General features: G+C 36.1%; 2 protein-coding genes across 3 annotated transcripts in view; one reads left to right on the top strand and one right to left on the bottom strand.

Moving 5' to 3' along the window:
- Positions 1–2,199: 2,199 nt before the first annotated feature.
- mettl14 (methyltransferase 14, N6-adenosine-methyltransferase non-catalytic subunit) lies at positions 2,200–6,429 on the bottom strand. The gene is made up of 11 exons (XM_039692534.2): positions 6,239–6,429; positions 6,050–6,138; positions 5,826–5,913; positions 5,645–5,722; positions 4,938–5,025; positions 4,749–4,839; positions 4,333–4,474; positions 3,801–3,893; positions 3,181–3,297; positions 2,879–3,089; positions 2,200–2,748 (listed from the first exon to the last, which is right to left on the bottom strand). Exons 1-11 carry the CDS (start codon positions 6,302–6,304, stop codon positions 2,447–2,449), a joined length of 1,365 nt encoding a protein of 454 aa, XP_039548468.1. The 5' UTR covers positions 6,305–6,429; the 3' UTR covers positions 2,200–2,446.
- A 1,048-nt stretch (positions 6,430–7,477) lies between these two features.
- Positions 7,478–23,685, top strand: part of prss12 (serine protease 12) — a 36,196-nt gene continuing 19,988 nt past the window's right edge. Inside the window, exons 1-7 of one of the 2 annotated variants that reach the window (XM_089132359.1) lie at positions 7,478–8,294; positions 10,567–10,705; positions 13,932–14,104; positions 14,198–14,348; positions 18,058–18,236; positions 20,012–20,153; positions 20,249–20,445. In XM_089132359.1, coding sequence (XP_088988485.1) covers positions 7,952–8,294; positions 10,567–10,705; positions 13,932–14,104; positions 14,198–14,348; positions 18,058–18,236; positions 20,012–20,153; positions 20,249–20,445 — 1,324 coding nt within the window. In that variant the 5' untranslated portion in view covers positions 7,478–7,951. Of the gene's footprint in view, positions 8,295–10,566; positions 10,706–13,925; positions 14,105–14,197; positions 14,349–18,057; positions 18,237–20,011; positions 20,154–20,248; positions 20,446–23,685 lie in introns of both variants that reach the window. The other variant, XM_039692547.2, reaches the window with a different exon arrangement.

The following is a 23,685-nucleotide window of genomic DNA, read 5'->3' as shown; positions in this document are numbered from 1 at the left end:
GTTCTGAGCCCAGTCTCCATCAGTTACCCCGTCATTAGCACCGAAACAAACTACACCGGTTGTTGTCAGAAGTTTCCAGACACTTCTTTGAAGAACTGACATTTTATTCTTAACATTGCCAGCCAATCAGCTGCTGAGTCTAATTAAGCCCCACCCATACGGCATCTGATTGGTCTCTCTGTCATCAGTTGACTGAGTTGACTTTTAATTAGTGATGAGATGTGTCAATCTCATTGAAAATAATCCTTTCTTTGTTACTTTAACTTCAGATTAGTGGAACGAACACAGTGAGACTCCTTAATTAATAATGCTGTGTGTACATTTCCATGTGTGTCTGACTGTGTGCTGAATTAGTAAAGAAATACACAGCTTCTTTTTCCTCATTAACCCTCATCTCAATGCCTCAGGAGCAGATCAGTGTGTCCAGTGACACTACATCAGCTTCATTGCTTTTGCTGCTTCAGATTTCTTCGATTTGGATTCGTCTCTCAAAGGCCTTCTAAAATGACCATTTTTATCAAACTTGTATATTTAAGTTCAGTAATTTCACTTAAATGACAATTAATAGGTAATCTTCATTGCCATTTATGTAAAATTACTGAACTTAAATATACAAGCTTGATAAAAATGATCATTTAGAAGAAAATTTCAAATGGCACTATATATATATATATATATATATATAAAAAAAAAAACTAGCACCACTTTGAGGCCTCCTGGGTATCCCCAGACCCATGTTTAAAATCTCTTTTCTGGGTAATCATTGATTGCTTACTGGGATAAGTCAAAAGAGCCCACCAGACTCTCTTTTATTTTAGTACCTATAAATAATCCACCAGGTGGACATTCAAAGAGTGATTGTGTGGAAAAGTAAAATCCCATTTCTTTCTATCACTTTTCTACTAAATGATGTATCACTTAAAATTAAAAACTTAGAGTTAGACAAAAAGAGACCCTTACATAATAATTGTGGGATACAATTTCAGTTTAAAATCCTTTCAGCAACAGCAGTTTAATATTAGGCTACCTTTCATGCACGCTGTAATAACAGTTATGGCAGATGTATGCAAATTTTTCATGTGCTAATTACATCAGAACATGCACCTGACCCACATTTCTGATGGCATAGTTACATTCATTCGTGTAACGTTGCTAAATCAGGCCAGAAACAAATGCTAAAGCTTAGATAATTGGTTATTGTATAATTATATTGTGGTGATTGTATTGTAGGCTATATCTGCCACTGTTTCTGAAGGTATGGTGTGTTTTAAATACTCAATACTTTAAATGTGCAATGTGAAAAACTCTTTTTTCAAAAAGAAAAAAATGAGCTCTTTGAGAAGATCTTTCATAAGCGCTTTGGGTTTTAGAAAAGCACATTAAAAATAAAATGTATTATTATTATAAGGATTCAAACTCATTGGTTTTTCAAATTTTCAACCTTTTTGACTCAACATTTTTTTTTGATAATGTACATTGTCCACAACAATATTCAACGGTCTAATGATTTTTAATATCAGACTCTTACCAGAATTTTCCCATTTTTTGTGAAACCGTAATGTAAAAATCTTGTTTTTTTTTAAGAAATGGAATATTGTAGTAATTATTATAAATTTATTTATCCATGCATATATTTTTTATTTTTTTAAATTCATGCGCCCTGGTAATATTTAATAATAATAAAAAAAAAAACGACACCCTTCCACTTTCCCTTCAAATCAATTCTCAATGGACAAAATTAACTCCCACCCTGCATTTTTTTGTGTTCAAGAAGCCATTTCACTTAGATATAGGTCACGATTTCAACTTCCATTTCAGGACAAACTTCAGGCTTGTCATCCAGTACGCTGTTGCAAGTTGCAACCCATTCAGTATTAATACCAAGTATAAATGAATGCAAAGCAGTCTAAAGTTACACTAAATTCTAAATAGTGTCATGTTATGTTTCTCATGATGAGCAGTTCCCCACCACAAACCCACTACCTGTAAACTAAAAACGTTTTAAAAAATGGGTTTACAGCAAACCAGTAATGCTACATGTTACTATTGACAGAATCAATGATCTTCATTGACACACATCATAAAACCTTGCTGCCCTCCACAGGACACACAGGAAGTTTGCACATGGCAGGAGAGGCCCTCTGTTGATCAGATGAGATGCATAAAACACACATAGATGATACAAACAACAATAAATGCTAAGATTTTCATTAAAAAACTGTTTTATTGAGGTTGAATACAACTCTTACAAATGTGACTTAACACAAGTCATTCAGAAAGAATCGAGTGTTAGTCTGACATTAAAATTCCCGCTCTTAACCTCGTACATAATAAACTAATAAAAAAAAAACAATACAAATTGGAACAACACCTTTTCAAAGGTCAGGTACAAAAATATCAGACATCACATTTTCTGTTTTCAGTCTCAAAGTTGGCATGTCGTGCACTATCGGGGTGGAAATCCACGATGTGGGCCGCCACGGCCTCTGAATCCCCCTCGATCTCCACGGAAGTTCGGGCGGTTTCTCTCTCTACCTCGATCCCCTCGTCCAGAAGGCCCGCCCCGTCCTCCTCGTGGTGCCCCCCCACCTCTCTCTGCCATAGATTTAGGAGTTGGGGATTTGGGGCGGAGTCTCTCAATTTCTTCAGTACAACCAGACAAGTAAGAGTTGGGCTCACTGAAGTAGGTGGAGTAAGTTTCCACATTGAAGTTGCTATTGGTCAGGGTAGGGCCCAAAGTCAGCCATCCTGATAAAAAAGAAGCAGCAAAACATTCGATCAGACTAAACATACACTACCATTTAAAAATTTGGAGTCGGTAAGATTTTTTCACAACAAAAATAAATGGATGCAATGGAACCATAGGCTAATATCCAACCTGGCCTGATGGTGCTGTCCCTGCCAAACAGGTGCAGCCGTCGACGGCCCAGGCAGAAATGTTCAATGATGTGGAAAATCTCCACTGGCTTCTCAATATTACCCATCTCTGGCTCCTCTGTAATGATCAGGTCTATATCCACATTAGCATGAATGAAATCGCCATCTGTGCTGCGTCTAACTGTGCCTTTGATGCCCATCAGACAGTGTTCCTGAGCGACATCAGAAAAGAACACATAAAAGCATTTCCAACTGGAAACAATTGTTTGCGCCAACAATGTTGTGGCTTGCCAGAGCTCTTACCTTAGTTCTCTGGAACACTGCTTTGGGGTCCAGCGTTTTGGTCTTACCAGGGTTGTTTTTGTTAGTCTTGATCCAACAAATGTCTTCACATCGCCTGAATCCCCATTTCCTCAGACACTGAGCGACAAGAGAGAAAGATGTTAAAATATAGTTTGCAAGACTCATAGACAATGACTGGAATGAAGCATATTTGGTATTTGTAGTACGACCTCAATTCAAGGACTTTCCAGGTTTAATACCCTCAAATTGAAGGACTTCATGTGCGCACATTAACGTCATGGCATTGTACAACACAAAGTACTTCAAGCGGGAAACACTTAATGTAACACGTAAATGCGGACAAGTAAAGTAAATCAAGAAAGCTAGTACGCATAGGCCATGAAGTGTGGCAAAATAACACGTTAGCGAACCAGAGGCGGAGGGAATAAAAAACTTATTGGAAAAAACAAATTCAAGCACTTTGAACTTTCCAGGGCCTTGATTTTATTTTTTTTATTTTTTTCAGATTCACACACCTTCAAGGATTTCAAGGACCCGTGGGAACCCTGTCATGATTTAACGCAGGTGATAATTTGCAACAAACAGAAATATGCCACTGTGTGTGAATGTGAGATTTGTACCATTCTGCCAAGATCAAGGCCTTCTCCTGAGCCACACCACAGGAAAACAAAAGAGCGAATACATGAGATTTCCTCTATGTCCAGCTTCATGATCTATAACATAAAACAAATAAATAAATACACACACACACACATATATATATAAATATATATATTAGGCCTGTGCAAAGATTAATTGCGATTGATCGCATCCAAAATAAGTTTGTGTTTACATAATATATGTGTGTGCTGTGTATAATTATTTTGTATATATAAATACACACTTTCATGTATATATTTAAGAAAATGTGTTATTCATATATAAAATATGTATATTTATATATAATATAGATTATGTATTTACATATACACAGTATTTACATGAAAATAATTCTTACATATATACATCCATGCATATATATTTATATAATTCTACACAGCATACACACATATATTATTTTTACACAAACTTTTATTTTGGATGCAATTAATTTTTGCACAGTCCTAATATATATATATATGTAAAATTTTTAGAGAATTTTCAATAACTCACATCATCCCAGTTCCAGAAGCGCTCATTGGCAATGATGCCCGACTCTCTGTAATACTCCTCTAATGGAGGCTCTATCAGAATCACATCAAACTTGCACTTCAAATCTCTCAGATCAAATGTTTCTGGATCTGCCTGCAGATACCTGACACACAAAACACATTCAGATATTCATAGTAACATGCAATTGAGACATAAAATGGGATCCAAAAGTCTCCTAGTGAAATGCTTCTAATTTAATTATTTATATGCTTTCCAATTTAAATTTAAAATCAAGAAATTAAAAATGGTTTAGTTTTACAATGTGGTCTCAAATGTTTGGACCCCATTTTTCTTAAACATACATTAAAAATACATAAGTGAAATTTGGTTAAAAAAAAAAACATTGCTATATTTGTAGAGACAGCAGGTTTTCTCACATGGGTGGGGTGTTGGTGGCAGAGATGAGCTCATCTTTTAGTCGGATGAGCTCTCTCTGTTTGGGGTACTCCTCAAACCTGTCAGCCAAACCTACAGGACAATAGAACATAGGTTAGCATTATCTCACAGCTGGACATGAAAGAGGGAGACAAGGAGAAAAAAAAATAGGAAGAGATCGGGCCATTTACCTCCATCTCGGATAAAGTTCTGAGGTCTGTGACCTGTGTCCACAAAGTGCTGGCAGTAATCATTGTGGGGATTTAAACTCTGAGTGCCCTGTAAAACAGAAAGTGATTATAGCTTGATGTTTATAATAAAAAACAACTTGTAATGCTATTATTGTTAAAGTTGGCATGAAACAGAAGTTGCGAGTCTTTTCTTCCCTATTGTAAAATACATCTGAGTGAAAGGGCTTCTGGGACAAGAAAAAATGTAGGGCGAAATCTATCTTTCAATTTAATAATAATCTCTCTACTACCAAGGGTGACTATAATTTATTTAGGAATAAATTTGTTCTGTAATGTAAGCATGGACCATGTAACAAACTGCAATGACTTCTAAACAGTAGAGATCTGTCATTCAGTTTTATAAAACATTTTTATTAAATAAATCATTGTGTAACGTTGCCTGTTGTTAGAGTTTGTTCGTTGAGTGAAACCTTTGCTAGTGTTATGGACGAATGGCTTGATTTGAGACACGCATTAAGTTTTTTGACTGTTTTAGTGCATTTTGGTTGTGAAATGAACTGATGTGCCCAGCTGAAAGTAATTTCCCATAAGAAAATAGTCAATTTTGATTTCACATAGACTTTAAAAATCATTTACCAATATAATGTAAGATTTTGCACAAAGTCCCATTGAACTAGCATGTTATTTTTATGTGTGTTTAACTCTACCTTTAGGAAAGTGCTGGAGTCTTTGTACACCTCTTCATATGGTCCGCTCTCCTCCGGCTGCTGGGGCTCAACATCTTCCTGTAACACCATACAGCAGATCCAGGATCAGTTACCTACAGCCCTGCCCTGATCTAAACAGAATTTAGAAATTACAGCTGATTCCTGATCAGTGCTCACTCACCCTCTGCTCCTCCACATCCTCCTCGGGTTCTTCACCCTCATTCAGACACTTTCTTTTCCCACCAGGCACTGATGTGTCAAATGATGCCCTACAGTAAACATAACAGAGTCCAATCATTACCCCCATCCTTATTGTCACGGATCTGACTTCTGCTTCGTGTAAATCTGTTGCCCTATCAATACAGTTGATCAAAACAATCAAAGAAATATATTTCAGTAAATTACCTGCATGTCTCTCTGGTTTCTTCGATTTCTTTTTGTTCATCTTTACTATTGAGAACAGCACCGATGCTATCGGGACTCTCTGCCCCGAGCTGCAAAACAAATCATTAACATCAACAAAGCTATCTGTATTTATTCACAAGTCTAAAAGCATTGGTTTGCCAATACTCGCTAACACTGGCTAAAGTTCACCTGTTGTGCAAGAAGCTGACGTCTTAGCTTCTGCCTTTCACGTATTTCTTGCAGCCGGCTATTCATGACAATATTTTACAGCGAAAGAACTTCTCATACAATTATTTGACGAAAACAAAAGTGAGGCAAAAAAAAAATCAGTCGAAAACCTCAACGTGAGAACCAGTCGCACGTATTTTACATCATCAGACGCAAACTATGACGTCATGTAAACGGCTGATAGGCATAGACGCTGATAGGCTACTTACTTTTGAAGTTAAAACAGTGCTTATTGATTTATTAAGATTTATTACATTTTCTGCTTAATAATATTATTATGTTTCGATCATGTTATATCCTTATTTATTTTTTTTAATTTCCATTTCATACATTTATTAATGACTTTTGTAAAATTATTTTTTTTCTTCCACATATTGTAGGCTAGAATAACTTTATTTTAATTCACTTGTTTTATTGATGCATTTATATTGTAAAGAGGCTTCAATCACGTTGTTTCAGAATGGTATTTTTATGCAATTTTTGGGTGTTTGCAAGGGAAAATATATTTATTTTGCCCTTCCCCCAATTATTATTTTTTTTATTTGGTTTTGTTTATTCTACTACTTATTTAATCGTATTTAATACTACTACTACTACTAATAATAATAATACTAATAGATTTTAATCCAAAATGTAATTCTCTAGAAATTGTTAAAAAAAAATTAAAGAAATAGGCTATACCTACTATAGCCTAATGGTGTGATATAATGTTTTAAATCACACTAAACGTTTTAAAGTCCTCTTGTTTCAGGAAAACATTAGAAAACAAACACCTCAATATCTAAAAGAGCTGTTAACACAGAGAAAACAAAAACAGCATTTATTTATTTATAAACATGCATTCACTGTCATTTTTGATCAATTTAACAGCCCTTGCAGTAAATAAATAAGGCCTATTTCTTTCTTCTTTTTCTTATCGCAAGCATTTTTTTCTTTTCACAAAAATATTAAGCAGCAAAACCGGGTTTCAACATTGATAATATTTTAAGCAGCAATCAGCTTATATCTGAAGGAACATGTGACACAGGACTGGTGGCTGCTAAAAATTCAGCTTTGGTATAACGACATTCAATAATAGGATATTAAAACAGAAAACGCGCATGTAACTAGAGCATTTATGTCTGTTTTATTCTGGAGAAGTTAATTCTTTTACTGACACAAGAGGGCAGACGTGTCACGTCCGTTGGTCAATGCGATCATGCCTGAACGCTTGAACAGAATATTTCACACCGGAGCCTCGGAGAAAACACAGTGATGACCACACCAGACCAGACACTTTTAATAAGTTAACAACTGAACGTGGCAGACTCGTTCAGATTCTGGGAGGATCGGTTCCGCGCGCGTACATTCGTGGACCATATAAGCATGTGCTGTTCTGACTATTTTGTAGAGGAATTTTAACACTTAATTTGTCTTAAAAGCGTACTATATTTGCTATTTTGCACCTTCACGCTCTTTAATGAAGGGCATAATTATTTTTATTTTTTTAAATGTACCACAAATCTCTGACTCAATCATCAATATGCATGAGTCATTAAGCCCCGGGCTTCCCCGCGCGGTTTCTCCTTTATTGATCAGCGTCTGAGACTGGTTCTCCGATAACAGCCATAAGACAAGATGAGACAACTCGAGGATCATATCTCCATATAGACTGGAGGAGGGCCTGTTATTGTTATGGTGACAGTGGGAGACAGGTTGATCGTGATGGATGTGAGATGTCGGTTCCTCTTCACCCTCGGCACGCTGCTGCTCATCGCCTTCAGTCACGGGTCTCCGTTCACAGACTGTATTCAAAGCAAAGGGAAAGCGGGCTTTTACGTGGGATCTATAGACGCCACCGAATCAGGCGTGAAATGCATGAACTGGAACGACGTGCCCGGTGTTAAAGAGCGATATCCGGGGAAAGGTCTTGGAGATCACAGTTTCTGTCGGAACCCGGACGGAAGAATTCGGCCCTGGTGTTTCTTCCCAAACAGCCGAGGACGCATTGACTGGGGGTACTGTGATTGCAAACAAGGTAGGCTTAGGCTACATAAACAATATGAGCAGTTTGCAAGAGCAGTTTTATATAAAGCTTATGCGAAAAATACGTGTTTATTTTCTTAGGCAAAATACCTCCACGCGCAGAAGATTTCTTAAGATTAGTTTAATGTTCATTCTTAAATGTTTTGCTTAAATTATGATTGATAGTTAAACATATTCAGATCAAGAAAACAGTGCAATGCACCACGCAAGCAAGCTAAAACATGTCAAAACTTCACTGCGTCCACGCGTGGGAAAGGTATGCGCGCCTCAGGTAGCACCTATGAGAACAAAGCAGCCACTCTCATCCGGCGCACGAGGTCATTTTATCTTTTAGGTCTTACTTTGAGACAACGATCTCTAACAGAAATTTCGCAATTTACAGTAAGTTATTTCTGTTGCAGCAGAAGCTGTGTAGAAATGAGTAGCCTAAATACAGTATGCACGAGCGCGTCTTGTGCAGGTCTCGAGCTGCTCAGAGCTTTCGCATTGCTGACAGATCTGGAGTCAGTGCGCTGTTAAGAAGTCAGTCAGGTTTAATTTGCCAATCACTCTTTGAAAGTTTGACCTTTGTGACAAACGCAAGAGTATAAATATATTTATACTATAAATATACTATATATACTATATATGATATATACTCCTTTCAGAATCTGTGAATATATATATATATATATATATATATATATATATATATATATATATATATTATTCTTTTACAAAATAAGAGGGATCATAAAAATGCAAAGCCTATATTTTATTCACTGTCTTGAATAAGATATTTTACTTTAAATATGTTTACATATCCACAAGACAAAAAAATAGCTGAATTTATAAAAATTGCCTTGTTCAAAATTTTACATATTGATTCTTACTGTGTCCTTGTCTGAATGATCCACGAGTGTTTTTTGTTTTGTTTTGTGATTGTTCTTGAGTCGCTTGTCTAGAGTAGTTAAACTGCCTTATGTTCTTCAGAAAAATCCTTCAGTTCCTGCAAATTATTCAGTTTTCCAGCATCTTTTGCATATTTGAACTGATTTTGAACCCTTTCCAGCAGTTATGAATTTGAGATCCATAGTTCATATTTCCATATATTCTAATATAGGCCTTAGAAATAACACTTGGAGAAGAGGTCTAAAGTTGGTTGAGTTCCTCCATAATCTCTCCATATTTATTATTTGTGACATTTGTTTATAATCTTTCCAATAGTATTATGATTATTAGTTAAAAAATCACTTTGAATGTGGACATCAGCTTATCAGTGTATGAAATGGGAAACAGGTGAGTTTATTGGTATTCTATTAGTTTACATTGTCAGCATGCATCCGCCGCCTCACATTTTCCAAACATTCTGTAAAAGTTTTGAAGCTCTGAAATGTTTGAAGAACATGTGTTGCCATCATGTTTGGTTGTGCACTGTGTGATTTATAACTGAATGCAACAGCTGGGTGATTCATACTGTAAACACTGGATGCATAAAAGGTTCTATCTCTCTCTCTGTCTCTCATACACACACACACACACACACACCTGTTCCAGAAGCAAGTGAATATATTAATACTGTTGTGGCCAAATTTTTAATGCAATCTTAAAATATTTTTTTAAGCAAGTTTACATTTTTGATCTATTTTATGTGTTTAAAATCTACATTTTATAGGTAGTGTTTTCAGTTTGGGCTATCTGTTAAAATAATATAACTTATAATGTATATTATATAATAAAAATACCAATTAAATTAAGTTAATTTGTATCCAAAACTTAAATAAATATGTAGAGACTGTACATGTGGCTAAAAAGCCATTTTTAATTCTCAACTATAAAGCAATATAAAAAGCCTGTGAATATTATGTCCATTTAGAATGCAGAAATGTATTTTAATAGTAAAGAAATGCCTTATCTCATCTGCACTCAGTGGTTTCATAACAGACATTTTTGTACTGCTGTACTCAATAGCTTACATTGTTTTCATGACATACATTTTAGCTGTGAGTAATTTTCAGTATCACATGCACAAACACACATTTATTATAGAACTGACAAGTGAAACTCATGTGGAGGTTTTAGCTTTCCTCTGTCATCACATAAAGCAAGTCATGGTTAATGTTTTCGTGCAGCGTAACAGTGGGAACATTTGTAATGCGCACATTTATCAAAATTACGGAGACCAGCGCAACCAATTGTTTGCAGAACATTTACTTTTATCACCTGCTTGAGCAGTGAAGGTCAACAACACTCAAGTTTAACTCACATTTTATGTGTATTTGCAGGCTCTTTGCGACTGCAGGGAGGCAGATCCAAGTTGGATGGTACAGTAGAAGTGTATTTGAATGGTGTGTGGGGAACCATCTGCAGTAATGACTGGGATGATCGAGATGCTGCTGTGGTGTGTCGACAGCTGGGACAGGGGTAACACATACACGCATATACTGTACAGTACGCACAGTATGTAAAACATACTCTCATACCACTTGTACTATTTTTGCAGTACGTAGGCTGTTTTGCAATATCTGAATTAAGACTTACTATATTTATCAAAATATGCAGTATATCTCAGATCATTCTTTGCAGAATATCATATCCTGCAAAACCACTGTCAGGATTTACATGGTGCAAAATGAGTTCCCCTTTCGGATACAACAGTGACGATGTTTGCGGTTGTGCATTTACTAGTATTTGCTGCATTTTTTTAACTCTGAACGTCCGAAATCGAATACTTCCCTACTATATAGTATACGAATAACAGTACGCGAGCAAATCAGTAGATGAAAAGTACCTGGATGACCTACTACTTCCGGTGAGATTCGGAAGTGCGCATACGATTGACACTTTACTATCCCATGATGCCACGGGAGAGGAGCCAGACTGATATATCGGCAGGCCGATATTATCGGCCGATATTAGACATTTTCCAAAATATCGGTATCGGCAGTTATAATGGCCGATAAATGAATATTTCAAAAATTAAATAATAAAAATGGACAAAACATGCTTGAAGCATGTCATGAGTGTTGGAGTTGTATAGTTTGTCCACCAGAGGGCACTCTACATCGTCCCTGTTGGCAACACTCGTTGAGTTGTATGTCACAAGACATACATTGCTTGAATAACAATTAAAAGATCATCCCCATCAGTTCTCTTAACTCAAATAAGCAGGACAAAATTTGCGACTATCTAACTTATCCACTCACCGCAGTGGGCGTTTACTTCCAAGTCTTCAGTGCGAGACGCCCATAAAAACAGAGCATTTTTGAGCTGGGCTCAAAACTAGGGTAGAAAATAGCCTATTACTTATTCATTTTGATGTTTTTGAATGTAAAAACCAAGCGAACGTCATAAGTTGATCTCAGACAACAATATAAAAAAATTTAAAAGCCAGTTCATGACCCCTTTAAAACAGCATTTTAAAACTGTGATGCTGAAGACGAAGACGGTGCTGTTTTTAATTGTAATTTCCTGCCTATAGGCTTAAGCTCCCGAGAGCCCCTGTGGTAGAAAGACAGATCAAAAACATAAATCAAAGTCAGTGAAGTCTATCTGTCTCTCTAGCTTTTAAATAATTCATGTCTGTTCATCTATCAAAGATGAGGGACCCAATGAATTATTCAAAAATTGCAAATTGACTCTAAGCTCCCGAGGTCAAATGATGACGGGTCCAAGCATACAGTATGTATGTATCAGTTTGTGTTTTAATGGTAAAATAATGATTTTTGTCAGATGTATAACTGTCATTATTGTGTCATATGATCTACTAGACCCTGCGGTCACCTCTCCCTAAGCACACTCAGTAATGACCTCAGACAAATGCTCTCAGATAGACGTGTGTGACCGTGATAGACACAAACCACATGGGTGTGTTCGAGATAGAGATTAGAACTCTCCGGGGAAATCAGCGATCTTTTAAAACCGCCTGACAACTCACTAAGCATATGCCGTGTTTAAAGGTGAAAGATTGACCTTTGACCCACTGGGGTCAAATACCAAAGGAGTCTGTGCACAACCTTACAAAGGTGTTTTGTGGTTAGGGAAAAACGAACGGGCAGCATATGTTTGTCGGGAACGCAGCAACTATCTCTTTGACAGGCCCAATTGTGGCGGCATTGACAATGTGGCTTCAAAAGCTAACTGCAAACACATCTTTTACAGTCCACCAGGCAGTGATAATATATCCTGAATATTTCAGCAGTACATTGGTTTGTGTTCAGGTTTTGGGAAAAATAAAATAACATTCTTTCAGTCTGTTCTTACGCATACTGCCTACTTTATGCAACCTTTACAATATACATTATTCCAGTATCATTAGTAGAGAGCAACATTGTTGTCACATGACCTCACCACATTACATGTTTAAGTCAGTTTCTGGCATCCAGTTGGTATCTCGGGGTCAGGAATGATTATTTTGCGTTTTTTAATCTAATTTACCTCAGAAAGTCAAACCATTTGTAATGACTTTAGAGTGAGTAGATAATGATGAAATGTACATTTTTGGTTAACTATTCCTTAATCTCCTGACAGTCCAGTATCAAGTCAATCACAATAATTTCTGCATTTTGGGCCAGATTACCTAAACAGGGCGACAACTTTTTTTTAAGGTGCCGTAGTTACACGTTTCTACACTTACTAAAGTAATAACAGTAAATTATGCATAATTACAAGTAACTAACCCTAAACCAACCCTACTGTAACTCTATTGCAAGGACATACTTGCATGCATACAGTACTTATTTGAGTAAGTATAATGTAACTAAGTCACATTAAAATAAAGTGTATCCAACCGGGTGAGCGTGAGACCGCAACCCTTTGAAAGCGCTGACGGGAGTGGAAAACTGTCTGTGGGTGATCTACTACCATTGTGAAAATTAAACAACACAGATACATGTCAAACACAAAACAGGTTAAGACATGGGCTGCGTCCAAAATCACATACTATGTGAGGATGTACTATATTTAAATAAGAACGTACTTCACGACCGTTAAAAAAGTACATTCTATATAGTATGAATACGGGTAGTACGAATGAGCAGGATGTACTACATGCGCCATGTTGTTGTCGAGTGACATAAGCTGTCAAAACAGTGACTGTACCAACTTGACTGTACCATATATCGTCAGACCGATATTATCGGCCAATATTAGGCATTTTCCAAACTATCGGTATCGGCAGTTATAATGGCCGATAAATGAATATTTCAAAAATAAAATAAAAACGGACGAAACACGCTTGAAGCATGTCATGAGTGTTGGAGTTGTATAGTTTGTCTACCAGAGGGCACTCTACACCGTTCCTGTTGGCAGCACTCGTTGAGTTGGTCACATTGCTTGAATAACAATTAAAAGAACATCCCCATCAGTTCTCTTAACTCAAATAAGCAGGACAAAATTTCTGACTATCATGTCCAGTTTAAAAAAAATAAATAAATAAAATATCGGCCGATATATCGGAATATCGGATTTTAAAACCCAAAAATATTTGTATCGGTATCGGCCTTCAAAATCCTTTATCGTTCGGCCTCTAATCAAAACTTTGACAAAGGTTCATGAATAGTTGTAATATCATAAAACAAAATGGTTTAAATGACTGAAGGAAGACAAATTAGACTAAAATGAAAAAAGTCTCACTTTGTCTCAGTTACAGGGCACGTGCACGTGTGAGTCCTCTGTCACGTGTGGTGGTGTCTGTAGTTCACTGGCAGACTGTGGGCTGTGAGGGACAGGAAAAGGACTTACTGCAGTGCAATCGCACCGAATGGAACGGGGGAGAGTGTGTTAACCGCCAGGCGGCTGCCGTCTCTTGCACACCAGTGGAGGGTATGCACACACTCACAGATACATAAACACAGACAATCACAAATATACTCTCAAATAAAATGACAATATCTTGAAGCATGTGTGTGTGTACAGCTTCAGTGTTTGTCCCGGTACGTCTCTCTGGTGGTCCATCAGCGTATGAGGGCAGAGTAGAGGTGCATCATGCAGGACAGTGGGGCACAGTGTGTGATGACCAGTGGGACGATAATGACGCTGAGGTGGTCTGCAGACAGCTGGGGTTGGGGTAAGACACACACACACACACACAAGCTTCACAAACGTGGTGTTTTCATGTTTTATGGGGACTTTCCATAAACATAATGATTTTTAAACTGTAACTGTACAAACTATATATTCTGACCCCCTACACTAACCCTAAACCTAAACCTACCCATCATAGAAAACTTTATGCATTTTTACATTTTCTAAAAACTTAGTATGATTTATAAGCTGTTTTCCTCATGGGGACCAAAAAATGTCTATACAAGGACAAGGATTTTGGATATTGCCATCTTTGTGGGGATTTTGGTTTTAAAATCCGATCTTTTGTGTTACAAATCCAAATAGGTCAAATCAGGTCCATTCAGATGTAAAGAACAGGTGTCCCCAATCCTGTTTCTGGAGATCAACCTTCCTGCAAAGTTCAGCTCCAGCCCTAATCAAGCTCAACTCATCAGCTAGTTAAGATCTTCAGGATAACTACTGAGAGGTGTGTTGGATCAGGGTTGGATATGAACTCTGCAGGTAGTTAGGGCTGCGTCTGAAAGCTTACAAATGCTATCTTTGGAGGATGCATTCCACGGTAGGAAGGCATCAAGGCACATCCGAATCCAATAGTTACTCCTGAGATAGCTTCATCTAATACATTTTTTTAAGATAGCATAGATGTATCCTTCGCTGCCTTTGATATCCCACAATCCTCCTGTGTGTACCATTCCGCAACAGCAAAAAAATAAAGATGGCATCTGAAAATTGCGGTTGGTCAATTTCGGTGTAAATGTTCGTTTTTGAACAACATTTTCCACTTTTGATGTCATTTTCAGCTAAAACATTACTATTGAAGTAATTAAATGTTTGCTTAGTTATCACCAAAGCTGTATTTTGTTGTAGATTATTAAACTGTTTTTCTGCCTCAGAAGTCTGTTCGAAATCAGTTACCTTTGTGCACAAACGCTGCCTGCAAAGTCATTGCCTGATAAGGCAGCGAGGCTTTCAGACGCTGCCTAGATTTCCAGGAACAGGATTGGGCACCCCTGGTGCAGAACATTTGTATATCTACATTGGTTGGCTGAAATACTGTAGTAGAGAGATAAGAGAAAAGAAAAGATTCATATTCCGCTGTGGTACTGAAATCATTAGGCGCATCAGACAACACAACATTCATGCATACGTATGCTTAGTTGTCATTCAGTACATAGTGAATGCCACTTATGAGAATGAATGAATGAATGGATTCAGACACGGCTCTAGACACTACTGCGCTTTGTGTATAACATTCACATTCATCCATATGAAACATACTTGAAATCTGATCTGACTGGAATTAGTTATCACACCACATATTGATTACGTAAATCGGATTGGGTTTGTTTTTAAATTTTTTTTTACTATTGATATGCTGATTAATTAATTAATTAATTAATTAATTATATGAAGAGTTCAGATGCAAAAGCCTCTAAGTGCCATTTGAAATTTTCTTCTAGAATGATCATTTTTATCAAGCTTGTATATTTAAGTTAAGTAATTTCACTTAAATGACAATTCATAGGTAATCTTCATCCCCATTTAAGTGAAATTAATGAACTTAAATATACTGAAATGATCATTCTAGAAGAAAATTACAAATGGCACTTAGAGGCTTTTGCATCTGAACTCTTCATATTTATATATGTATTCCTTTTACATGTATTATTATTAATTTTATTTTTTTATATTTAATTGCTTAAAATTAATTAATTATTAATAATTGATTAATTGACAGCCGACATGTATGCCAAAGAAATCAGCCTGTCTGAACATACAGGCATGACCTGTTTTTTTGGGAACACACTGTCTATTTAGAGCAACAATAGGGCGTTCTTTTCAACTGAGATGTGTGAAAATAGAAGGAAGATCGAGAGGAGGTTGGAGAGATACATAGGGATAGAGAAAGAGAGGAGTTGAGTGTCTTCTCTGCATAAAAATGTGAAATATTTTCTTGGGAGGTCCCTGACACACAAAGCCAAAGTGTTCTCAGTAAGAAAGTGAGTGTGTTAGAGACGGGCAGAAAATGTAGATAATGAAAGGATGAGAGCCAGAGGAAGACAGATCGAGAAGGCAAAGAGGCGTAAAGGGTGATTTAGTGGGAGGAAAGGAATTAGAGAGAAACGGAAAGAGGGAATGGAAAGATTAAGATGTGAATCAGGTTGATTGTTTCAAATAAGTGTAGCAACGGATGTAACTAATGGTGCCCAAAAGTGAGCTTTGCAGGTGTGTGTGAGTTTATATAATAATCACTCATGTGAATGGCGCTTGAGCTGAAAAAACTCCTGTAGAATAAAATGCGTGCGTGGGTTCATGCATATGTCTGAGACCACAGTTCCACTTCATTGACTGCTGAACTTTGTGCTTGATTGCCTATTAATCACAGAAAGAATTTAAAAAATATATAATCTCATAGCACACTCTTTAATGTGACCCACAAGTCTGCTTGAAACAATTTGATTTTGAATTTGAGTCTTGGATCAATGTTGTCTGTTGTTAGAAAACTCTCCTTGTTGGAGCTCTGCCATCCTCACCGATTAGGAATGGAAGAGGCCGAAGGTAACAGACTAAATGGCTGCCTCTGGCATTTCTCTCCCATTACCTGTTATGTATAACTGTGGTCCATTTTGCTAGCAAATCAATGTGAAATAAAAAAGAGGTCCCATGCTAACATAAACAATTTCAATAGACTAACTAAATCATGGAGTTTTATCCTTCAGGGCTGTAATACTGTATATATTTCTGCTCAATATTAGTGAGAAAAAAATCACATTAATTAAACAACAGACTATTCTGCCTCCACTTTCTTAAATTTATTTGTCATTTAAGTTTACAAGAACCCCCAAGACACATGATTACTTTTTAACAATCAGTTTTTGTGAAATGGACTGTAGTTTTGTGACATACTTATATACTTGTGAGTACTTATTTCATATATTAATTAATAAACTGAATGCCATGTTTACAGGAAATTAAACAAAAATGCATTATAGTTTAAATGTATAATAAATGCAAAGCTCTGAGCTTTATAGGGGTTTTAAAAGTGTACTTAATGGTGTTTAGATTACATTTGTGTTTTTGTTTAATGCTATATTATCTTATTATATTTTATTATACAAAATACTTGTAAGATTAAAAGTACACTACAAGCGCACAGTCAATTGTTACAGTACATGTGTTTTTGGTTTAGTCCTGTGACCCAGTTTTCCCCAGTCTGTCTAATTAGTCAACTCCTTCACCGGTGTCCTGTTAATTATCTCATTTTAGTTTATTTTGTTTGATCTGCGTATTTAGACTGTGTTATCACTTAGTTCTAGTTAATGTTAAACGTGGTTTTCTCCTGTTTCCTGAGTTTTGTCATTAAAGACCGTGTGATTTCCACTACCAGCCGATGTTACATCAATACAATGAAATGTACTTATTTTTCACAATGGCTTGACAGTTCTTAAGTGTAAGAAAAATCACATTGGAAGAAGCTCATCCAAATCATTAAATAATGCATGCCGCACTCACAAATAACTTCTGATTTTATAATAATTATGTATATGAATGACTTCAAATCAGCTGGAAAAATTAGTTAGTGGAATGAATGTCAGCTTTAATCTTAATCTACACAGTGATTGTTTCACTTTCTTTGAGTTGTTATGACTTTAATTGATTTAAATTTTCCACTAAAATGTTGTCTGAAATCTTCTGATGTTTGTGTACAGTGGCATCGCTAAGGCTTGGGTGGGAGCATATTTCGGTGCAGGCTCAGGGCGTGTATGGTTGGACGAGGTGAGCTGCACAGGAAATGAGCTTTCCATAGAACAGTGTCCAAAAAACGCCTGGGGGGAGCACAACTGTGACCACACAGAGGATGCTGGAGTTTCTTGTATCCCACTTACAGGTATACACAAACACATATACAAGTATGGAGAAAACTTTTGTGAGAAACCGACTACAGTTCTATTAAATATGCATGATATGTGTATAGGTTTGGGAACTGAGGGCCATTTGTTAAACAATATCATGTGACATTCAGATCCACTGACTATAGCTGCATCCGAAATGTGACGTCTGTGACAAAAGCAGTATGTCCAAATTCACAGTACTGATAAAACAGTAGGCAAAAAAGTACCCGGACGACCTTCTACTTCCAGATAAATTCTGGTGTGCATATGATACTATATAGAACATATTTTTTAGCAGCCCTGAAGTAATTACTCAAATTTAAAGTAAGTACCTACTCAAGAGAGCATGCGATTTTGGACGCAGCCAATGTTTCCTGCAGTACTGTTTAGCAGCACTACAGCACCGCAACACTTTTGAAAATAACGCTTGTGGTGCTTATAATGGAAATAAATAATACCATAAAAAATTTGAACTGAATGAAATGTTTTTGAATAAAAATGGTAATTTAGAGTAGCCGAAAAATTATATTATAATAATATTAATTATATTAAATGCAATTAGCTGTACTTTCAAGTGATTTTTTGTAAGACTTGTATTGTTCACACAAAATGAAAATTCTGTCATAATTTACTCACCCTCAAGTTGTTGCAAACCGGTATGAACTTCTTTCTTAATCTGAACACACTTAACCCCCCCCCCCATACTATGGAAGTCAATGAAGCCCATCAAATGTTTAGTTACCCATATACATTTAAAACATTTAAATCTATCATCGATATCACATTTATGAACAGGTACTTACATGTGCTTTAGTATGAGAGTCATCACATCAAAATAAATGTACTTCTTAAAATGTACCTTAAAAAGGAAAACTGTTAATTTAACATTTCAAAGTGTTAAGAATGAAAAAAAAAACACATTTAATTTTTTCCCTCAATTTATTATATGCATTTTATTAGTATTATTGTTTATATATACTGCTGCTAATCCTCCTACGAGGTGGGGGTGGTTACTCGTTGGTGTTTATTTGTTGTTGTTTTTTCCCCTCTTTTTCTTCCATCATTCACTTACATGCAGGGACAATAATGTGTAAAAAGAAGAAAGGACAGACAACGTTTTCTCTTTAATGTTTGTCTGTTTTTTTTTTGTCTGTACAATAAAAATGTAAGAAAAAATTACTTTTAATTAGTAAAAACTTTAACGTGAGACAAAGAAAGGAAGGCACAGAGGGATTAAATACACAGGGGAACATCATTAACGGACCAGGAAACAGGTGAGAAGTAATTAGAAACCATGACAACTAATGAATAAATTAGATCACAGGCAAAACAAGTGACAGAGAAAACCAAACAGATCACAGCAATGAAACTAATCAGAACATGACTGGCATAAGTACACTTAAGTGGACCTAAATTGAATTAATATTATATGATCTTCAAGTACAGTTTTTAAAAAACACTTTTAAGAATTGAAGTACATTACAAGTGCACTTCTTTTCAGAACTAGTTTTGTGAGTGAGCAACTCTTATAAGTTAATTATTTTCAGTGAATCAAACCATACAAGGATATCCGTGTACCCTAACTGATTTTGAAATGAAGGACTCTTATGAGCCAGTTCTATTTATTTAATTTAATCAAATGCATACACTTTACAACTTAATGTTGAACTTATTTTTTAAAACATATTTTGCCAGGATTGTTTTTATGTATGTTTACCTGAGGTCGAAGTTAATACCAGGTCTAAAAGGAGTCCGTCTCTCTCTTTTTGAGATGGTGCAGTGCGTCTGGTGGGTGGTGTGAAGGGTTATGAAGGGAGACTGGAGGTTCATTACAGTGGTCAGTGGGGGACCGTGTGTGATGATGGCTGGACACAGACTAACACGCAGGTCGTCTGCAGGCAGCTGGGCTTCAGGTAGCACACACACATGATGCAACATTAAGTTACTTGATTTGATTGCTAGTGTGTTTATCATTTACAGCTTTGCTAATGCTGTTGTGTTGATGCAGGTCAGGGGAGAGTGTGTCACCAGGGCGCTTCGGGATGGCGGCAGGTCCTATTCTCCTGGATGATGTCAGATGCACAGGAAAAGAGCCCAGCGTCACACAGTGCATCCGGAGGGGTTGGCTCAAACACGACTGTACTCACAACCAAGACGTAGCCATTGTGTGCAACTCCCAACGCTCCAGACATGGAGTGCCCATTAGTAAGTGCTCCGACACTCTCATACTCACACACTTTAACCACCTTATACATTCTCTCTAATCAGAGACGAAGGAACAATTCAAACACTGAGGGAGACATAAGTCTCATTAGCCGTAAATCTGACATTGCCTATGAAAAAGCTGATTATGTTTTAAAGTTTGAAACCTAAACTTGCAGATGTTAGTCATTCTAGTATTCTAGTCATTCAAACTTTGTTGCAACAACTATGTTTCTTGTCTTCTCTGACTGACGTTTCTTAACTTCTGTGGATAAATCAGCATGTGATCCTGAAGACTAGTAGTAGTAATGGCTGCTTAAAATGCTGCATTGCCATTACAGGAGTAAAATACATTTTAATATAATAATAATAATAATATTATTAATAATTTAATATAATAAATTTTAATATATTAAAATAGAGAACAGTTAAATTGTAGTAATATTTCACAGTATTACTGTTTTTACTGTATTTTAAATCAAACGTATGCAGCCTTGGTGACCAGAGAACACTTCTTTCAAAAACATTTGTTATTATTTCAAACTTCTGACTAGGAGTGTACAGATAGATTAATGTTATTTAATTTAAACTAAGCTTCAATTGTTATAGTGTCTTTCTGCAGAACAGAAAGATGTTTATTTTTTTTATTTTTTTGTCTAATTATCCGTTTTTTGGAGTATTTTTTGAGTAATGACAACTTCAAATGAAATGATGTTCAACCAACAAATAATAGTGTGTTAAAAGTAATTAATATTGAGTCTATTTCAGTTACAATCAACAGCTATTACATCACATGCTTAATATAACTTATTTAGCATGTATGTTTAATGAACAAGATATTATTTATCACTGGCCTTTGCCAATATAGTTAATGTAGTGTTTAACTCCATACAGTCTATTCATCAGCACAAAGAAACTCTTTTAAACAATATTAAACTCTAACAGGCCTTTCCCTTCACTAAAAATAAATAAAATAATACTTAATCTCAACATTTAGTCTCCTTATCCTGTCCTATGCAAAGCATGCTGGGAACTAGAAATCTACCCAAATTGCAGGTATCAAGATAATTTCTTTAAGTAACTACCATCAATACACAATATTAAGTTAATGTAATGATCAACATTATGTCAACAGAACTCAATAAAATAATGGTTCCAACTTAAAAGGTTTAACTAAATCAATAAATTGGAATTTTAAGCTTGAATTTTAGTTGTGGTAAAAGGTTCCCTTAATTACGTTTTACAGTGAAGGTTACATTACACTCACTACTGAATATATATGTATGCAAAATCCACACATACAGTTAAAAAGATCTTTAGTATCTCTCTAATATCTCAGAACTCTTTGATTCAGCTTAATGTTTTAGCCAGCTCAAGACTGATTGAACAAGTACAGCTAATGGCCAGGGGACATGAAGTCAGACGTTTAACAAGTACAGCTGCCACTAGACTTATCATGACTCATTTCATAAAGAGCTGATGATTTTACCTGATCCAGACAGACACACATTTATACACATACATATAGAAAACACTTCTACACTTCCAGATGTCAGAATTCGCTTCATTTTCAAGATTATAACTCTAGGTTAAAAAAATAACTTAAGTTAATTTAATACAACAAATTAAATAAACAATTGCTTTTAAAGCTGCAGTCTGCCGAATGTTTTGCTCAATCTTATTGGCTGATCCTAAATCTTTAAAGCCCGTTTTCTCAAAATGACTTTTCTCACATACTCCAAGTCCGAAATCTCCACTTCAGTAGCACCTATGCACACATCAAACTTTTCATTCTTGTACCTAGTTATATTATTACAGAGGGATTTGTAAATATATTATTGCTAGCCTGATTTATATAACATTATTCCAAAAGAAAATGGCAAAAATCATTTTTTAAGGCTATTGACAGTATATGGTAAATGGACTGCATTTATATAGCACTTTCACAGACCCAATGGGCACCAAAGCGCTTTACATTTTTGCTTCCCATTCATACACTCATTCTTACACCGACGGTGGTGTCAGCCATACAAAGCGCCATCTACAGTAGTTCGTGGGGAGCAGCTGGGGTTAGGTGTCTTGCTCATGGACACCTCCACACTTGGTCAGGTGGAACCGGGGATTGAACCACCAACCTTCCGGTTTGTAGACAATCCCTCTGTAATTTTTTCCCCATCTAATATGTGAACACAATGAAAAAAGAATTTTGAACCCGGCTTCGTCCAATACTCAGATTTCAGTTTTTAAATAAATTCAAATGAGTGCATATTTAATTAGATAAAGCATAATTTGCATATTTGAACATTAAATTAATGTAGGTAATCATCTGTTTAATGATGATATCTGCTATTTAAAAAATTACCCTATTCACCTGTAGTGTCTCGCCTTAATTTACATTAAGACACAGGGTAACTAAATTATTATTTTGCAGAGAGTTTATCATTCACGTGAATAAAATATCACTGTGAATAAAATATCCAGACGTAACATTACTTTCACATTATTTTGCAGCTTTTCTCTATCTCAGTTTGATTCCAACTTTCCCCCTCTATCCCAGAGCCCTTTTGTAAAATGCAGCAGAGAGAGAAAGAGAATAGTGTGTAATAGATCTTTATGGGCAGCCGGCCAGTCAGAGTGTGAATAACAGAATGAGTGACAACAATGGAATTGGGAAACGGTGAGGAGTGTGTCACTTACACACTCACACATAAACACACTAGAAACTATTGTTTGTGTGTAAATGCCTGCTGCGGTCCTTTTTCCTGCACTCTCTGGCTGATTTATTGACTTTGGGCAGAGCAGCTGATGCTTTCAAGAGACTCACTATAGAGGAGATCTCCTGTTTAATTAATCTTACTCACACAGGAATTCAGATGATTGTGTTTTTGTTCATGTATAATACGTTTTTTTGTATTCTTATTAAACACACATTTCAGTATTCATACAGTGTTGGCAGATAACACATTACAAGTAACTAGTAAAGTAACGCATTACAACAAAATATCAAAATTACTTTTTCAAATAAGTAACGCAGGTTTCTTTGTTTTTTCTCATTTATTGACTGACACCTACCCTGTCCCCATGGTGAGAGATATCTGGAGTGAGGTGCAGAGGTGTTGTGTGTGTGCTGTGTAAACATGATGGTTATTGTTGTTCTAGACTACAATAAACAAGTTACGACTGTAACCATAGTTCCCTGAGAAGGGAACTCGCACTGTGTCGATGACCCTCTGGGAACAATAG

This window comes from Pimephales promelas, chromosome 6 (genome assembly GCF_988280905.1).
Source record: "Pimephales promelas chromosome 6, fPimPro1.hap1.1, whole genome shotgun sequence".
Taxonomy (NCBI): domain Eukaryota; kingdom Metazoa; phylum Chordata; class Actinopteri; order Cypriniformes; family Leuciscidae; genus Pimephales; species Pimephales promelas.
The sequence above is the reverse complement of the archived record's forward strand: the minus strand, read 5'-3'. Positions and strand labels throughout refer to the sequence as shown.

Coding starts and splice junctions, on each gene's coding strand:
- mettl14 (XM_039692534.2), bottom strand. CDS start 6,304: ATGAATAGCCGGCTGCAAGAAATACGTGAAAGGCAGAAGCTAAGACGT. Junction 5,026..5,644: donor ACTCCAGCACTTTCCTAAAG/GTAGAGTTAAAC, acceptor TCTGTTTTACAG/GGCACTCAGAGTTTAAATCC. Junction 2,749..2,878: donor GGACAGCACCATCAGGCCAG/GTTGGATATTAG, acceptor CTTTTTTATCAG/GATGGCTGACTTTGGGCCCT.